The sequence below is a fragment of the Aureococcus anophagefferens genome (genome assembly GCF_000186865.1).
Source record: "Aureococcus anophagefferens unplaced genomic scaffold AURANscaffold_5, whole genome shotgun sequence".
Taxonomy (NCBI): Eukaryota; class Pelagophyceae; order Pelagomonadales; family Pelagomonadaceae; genus Aureococcus; species Aureococcus anophagefferens.
Window position 1 is genome coordinate 2,748,415 of NW_008705565.1, and position 5,122 is coordinate 2,753,536.

Genomic DNA, 5,122 nt, shown 5'->3' on the forward strand with positions numbered 1-5,122 from the left:
CTCAGAGCGGCTCCCCAGTACCTGCTCCCCCCGGCGTTGGCGTCGTCGCGCCGGCTGCGCCCGCGGTCCGTGGACATCGCGTTAGAGGCCTCCGTGGAGCGGATCGGCTGCGTGACGGCCGAGGGCGACCTCGTCTTCGCGTCCGCGGCGGCGGCGCCGGAGGTCGCGGGCACGAGCGCGGCGGACGTCGCGGAGATGCTCGACGAGGTCTACGAGTTCCTCGCGGAGCGCCGCGCCGCGCCCGATGCCGCCGCTCCGCCGCCGGCCGAGGCCGCGCCGGTCCCGACCGCCAACGCCGCGCCGGCCGAGGCCGCCGCGCCGCCGCCGTCCGCGGCCGCGCCGGTCCCGACGGCCAACGCCGCGCCGGCCGAGGCCGCCGCGCCGCCGCCGGCCGCGACGCCCGCGTCGGGCGCGACGCCGAAGGCCGCGGGCACGGGCGCGGCGGCGGACGAGGTCGTCACGAAGCAGCTCAGCGGCAAGGACTTTTACCGCAAGGAGAAGCGCTCCGAGGCCAAGGCCGCCGTCGAGCGCGACCACGCGGACGCGAGCGACAAGATTAAGAAGGCGCTCGTCGAGAAGGAGCTCCGCGCGGGCTGGAAGGCGCTCGACGACGGCGCCAAGGCCCAGTGGGCCGCGGACGCGCCCGAGGTCGTCACGAAGCAGCTCGAGTCCATGGACATCGCGTTAGAGGCCTCCGTGGAGCGGATCGGCTGCGTGACGGCCCAGGACGAGCGCCGCAGCGCCCGGGCGCCCAAGCCGACCGCGGCCAAGGCGGAGCGCGAGGCCAAGGCCAAGGAGCGCGAGGCCAAGGCCAAGGAGCGCGAGGCCAAGGCCAAGGAGGCCAATTCGTCGATTCGGGAGGGAGAGTGGACACCACAGGAGCGCGCGTACGCGTGCCGCCTGCTCGACCTCGCCGAGGCGGGCCAGCTCCCGGGCTGCGCGGACAACGTCACGCGGTGCGCGTGCCTCGTGTACGCGCTCGGGCGCAACGGCGTCCGCATCGGCCAATGGCTAAAGAAACGAGGCCTACTCGAAGGGTACTCGCTGCGCTGCATCTTCCGCCGCGTCGGCCCGTGCTCGGGCGCCGCGCTCGGCCGCCTCGTGGAGCTCCGCGACGCGTTCCACGCAACGCTCGACAAGAGCGTGCTGGCGGCGCTGCTGGCCGACGCGGCCAAGGCCGGGGCCGTCTTCGTCGTCGCGTCTCAGGACGAGCTGGCGGACGCGAACAAGGCCGAGGCCGACGCCGCGGCCAAGGCCAAGGCCAAGGCCGACGCCGACGCCGACGCCGCGGCCAAGGCCAAGGCCAAGGCCGACGCCGCGGCCAAGGCCAAGGCGCTGGAAGACCTGGCGACCCGGGCCGTCGCTGCCCAGGCCGCGGCGTCCGAGGCCTCGGCCAAGGCCGACGCCGCGACCGAGGTCGCGGAGGCCGCGGCCAAGGCCGCGGAGCCGAACGCCGCGGACCTCGCGGCCCTGGCCGAGAAGGCCGAGGCCGCGGCCGAGAAGGCCGAGGCCGTCGCGAACGAGGCCGTCGCCGCGGCGACGCGGACCCCGGCCGGCCGCAAGGCCCTCGTCGCGGCCGGGGGCACCGTGTCCACGGAGAGCAAGGCCGCGCGGCGGTTCGCGAGCTGGCCGTCGGTGCGGGCCAAGCAGCACATCAAGGAGGAGTTCGGCATGTTCCACGCGGGGGACGAGCCGGGCCTGCTCCTGTACGACAAGTGCAAGCTCACGGGCGCGGGCTTCGACAAGGACGGCCAGCAGCGCGCGCGGCTCATGCCGCTCGAGTCCGCGGGCCCGGAGCGCGTCAAGGCCGTCCAGGTCATCCGCGCCGACGCGGAGGCCGGCTTCGAGGAGCTTGTGTCGACGTCCGAGATCCGCAAGAATCTCTTCGACGAAGTCTCGAGCCCGGAGGAACTGGCCCGCGGCGGCATGCACAACGTGGGCACGGCCTTCAGCGGCGGCAAGCAGCCCATGAACCACGCGTACTGCGGCCCGTCCGGGTCCTTCAAAGGCCAGCAGCGCGGCGCCACGGCGCCGTCGAAGGAGGTCCAGGACGCGTGCGAGGCCCTCTCCACGCTCCCGACGAACCACCGGCCGAACTCCAAGTACCCGGTGGACGACCCGCGCGGGAGCTTCGCGATGAAGCACAAGCTCATGCGCCGCGTCATCGTCACGCCGCCGCCGCGCGCCGCCGGCGGTGACGCGGCGTCGCGCACGACGCACGACCTGCACCGCGACAACGCGCCGGGCACTCACCCGACGGAGAAGCGCACCGTGGCGGTCCCGACGCGCTGCACGACGACGGTCGTGATCTACGCGCGCAAGTGCCCGGACACGGGCAAGCTCGTCCGCTGCGGGCCGGTCGACGTCGAGCGCGTCTCGGGGCTCCGCCTCAACGTCAAGCCCGCGGACAAGGAGGCCAGCATTGAGATCTGCCCCCAGGACCTCGGCGTCAACTCGTTCGACGGCGTCGTGAACGCCGAGTACATGCACGGCGTCATCGGCGCCGAGGACCCGGACCTGACTTTGTGGCGCGTGACCTTCGTCTACTTCGACTTCGCGCTCGGCCAGGAGTAGATCCAGGGCCAGCCCCCTGCGGCGACGGCGGCACGAAACCGTCGTCGCGCCCAAGAACACGGCCGTCGCGCGCGGCTCCTCGGAGTCCGTCGTCGCCCAAGGACACGCGCGCGCGCCAGCTCCTCGGAGTCCGTGAGTGGCACATGCAGTCGCCGTCGCGCGGCAGGCTTCCCCAAGTATAGCCGCCGGAGCAATTTCGCCGGGTAATCCAGGTACCGGCCGCGGTCCGCCGGTACGCGCGGCGGAAGATCAGCTAGCGCTCCGAGCTGCATCATGAATGCAATTGTAGCTCGAACGCCTGGTGGACGCGATCGATGTACGCCTCCCGGCAGCTCGCGCGCGCCGTCGCGCGCCGGCCCGCCGCGCCGCCGACGCGCCAGTTCCGCTCCTCGAGGCCCGCCAAAGGCGGCGGCGGCGGCGGCCCGCCCCCGCCGACGTACCTGCGCACCCAGGCCCCGAAAAATCGGCTCCACGAGGAGCACGAGCGCGCCGCCGCGCCCCCGCCAGAAACGCCGTCGGCGCGCCGGTCAACAAACGCGCCCCCGCAGGCTCGTCTGGGACGACGGCGTCGCCGCCGAGACCTGCATCGACTTCGACGCGACGCACGTCTCGTCGGGTGCGTCTCGTTTCGCCGCGCGCCGCCCCCGACGCCCCCTCGCGCGCAGGCGTCGGGCTCCAGTGGTGGTTCGGGGGCTTCGGCTTCTTCTGCACGCTCGCGACGCTCATCTCCTTCTACAGCCCAAAGGGCTGCAACAAGGTGGTGCGTCGCCGCCGCGCCGCCTCCTCCCGCCCGGACGGCCGCGCCGACCGCCCCGCCCCCCCTTCGCAGACGCCGCGCACGGGCCTCATCGAGCCCATGGACCTGATGAAGGGCGAGGAGTGAGGCGCCCCCGCCGGCGGCCGACGCGGCCGCGCGGGACCTCCCCCCGTCTCCTTCTAACTTTGTCCAGGCCGCGCGGTTAGTTGAGCTGGTCGATGGCGGCCTGGATGTCCTGGAGCGTGCCGAAGAGGTCGTAGAGCTCCGCGTGGGAGCACTCGACGCTCAGCACCTCCGCGCCGGGCGCGTCGCGCGCGCCGTCGCCGGACGGCGCGTCGTGGGGCGCGAGGTCGAGCTCGAAGATGGCCGTCGGGTCCTTGCGCGAGACGCCGCCGCCGGACTCGGCCATGGTGAGGTGGAGCTCCCAGGACGAGTCCCTGAGCACCCGGGGCCCGACGATGTGCCGCTCGCGGAGCGCGCAGACGTACGCCGCGGCCTCGGCGGCCCAGACGGCCTTCGTCGCCGCGGCGTGGGCCGCGTCCACGCCCACGTCGTCGACGAGGCGCCGCTCGAGCGCGTCCGGCTTCTCGATGGAGTACCTGCGCGCGCGACGCGGACGCTCGCGCCGCGACCGCGCCGTCCGCGGCGCGGTCGACGATGGTCGTTTTTTTTGGACGAGCGCCCCCGCTCTCGGCGCGTGCTCGAGGCGCGCGCGCGCCCCGCGCGGACCGCGCCCGGCGCGGGCTTCAAAGTTCGCCGCGCGGCCGGCTCGCGCGGCGCGCTCGAACTGGTACGCGCACAGTTCGCAGATGCTCCGCAGGTCCTTGGGCGCCACGCCCAGCAGGCCCGCGAGCTGCCGCTCCTCGGCGTCGTCGAAGAAGGCGTCGCGCGTGCTCGCCCCGAGCCGCTCGATGATGCGCTTGAGCAGCAGGGGGAATTTCTTCAACGGAACGGCGTTGAGCAGCGCCACGGTCGCGCCCTTCGCCGCGGCCATGGCGACGGCGCGCCGCGGCGGCTCGCGCCGGGCTCGCGCGGCGGCTCGGGGCGCCGAGCGCGACGGCGGCGCGCGTCGGCGGCGACCACAGGGAGAGCGCGCGGCTCGGGCAGCCCTCCAAAGGTTCAATGAGACGGCATCATCGTCGAGCGCTTCGTGGAGCCGGTCGTCGTCGCCGCGGCAGCCACCGACGCCCGAGCCACCATCGCCGGCGGGGAATCGGCGGGGCGAGACCTTCGTCGCCGCCGCCGCCGCCGCCCCGCGCCATGTCCGCCCAGTCGGCGTCCGTCATCCGGAAGCTCGCGAAGCACGGCGCGGCGGCCCTCAAGCCGCAGCGCGTCGGCGGCCCCGGCGCCAACCCGTGGCGGCGGCCGCTCCTGAGCCGGCGCCAGGCCGCCGACGCGCGGAAGCAGGCCCTGGCGTCGGGCACCTTCGGGACCTTCGACGCGTCGCGCGGCGGGTGGCTCGAGGCCTGGGACGCCGTCGCGGCGCCGCGCGTCCTCACCGCGCCCAAGCTCCACAAGCGCGAGCGGACGCGCGCGGACCGCTTCGCGTCCGTCGAGGCCAACCTCGCGGACATGCCCAAGAAGATCGCCGCGTACCGCGCGGCCGTCGACGCGCGCAAACCGCCGCCCGGCGTCGAGAGCCTCATGAAGCGCCTCACGCGGCGGCGCAAGTAAGGGGTTTTTGGCGGGGCGCGGGGGGGGGGGCGGGGTTGGTCGCGCGCGCCCCGGCTCTAGGTCGTCCCGAGGGGGCAAAAGGCGGGCGCCGCCGGGGGCAGCGCCCCGAGCGCGGCC

The 5,122-nt window shown here is 74.7% G+C and overlaps 1 protein-coding gene across 1 annotated transcript in view; it reads left to right on the top strand.

Annotated features, from left to right (window-relative positions):
• Nucleotides 1-195: 195 nt before the first annotated feature.
• The window catches only part of AURANDRAFT_71238 (hypothetical protein), a gene marked incomplete at both ends in the record, with an annotated part of 7,742 nt that continues 2,815 nt past the window's right edge, over nucleotides 196-5,122 (top strand). Inside the window, 4 exons of the mRNA XM_009036797.1 lie at nucleotides 196-2,570; nucleotides 3,123-3,190; nucleotides 3,240-3,334; nucleotides 4,604-5,001. Coding sequence (XP_009035045.1) covers nucleotides 196-2,570; nucleotides 3,123-3,190; nucleotides 3,240-3,334; nucleotides 4,604-5,001 — 2,936 coding nt within the window. The remainder of the gene's footprint in view (nucleotides 2,571-3,122; nucleotides 3,191-3,239; nucleotides 3,335-4,603; nucleotides 5,002-5,122) is intronic.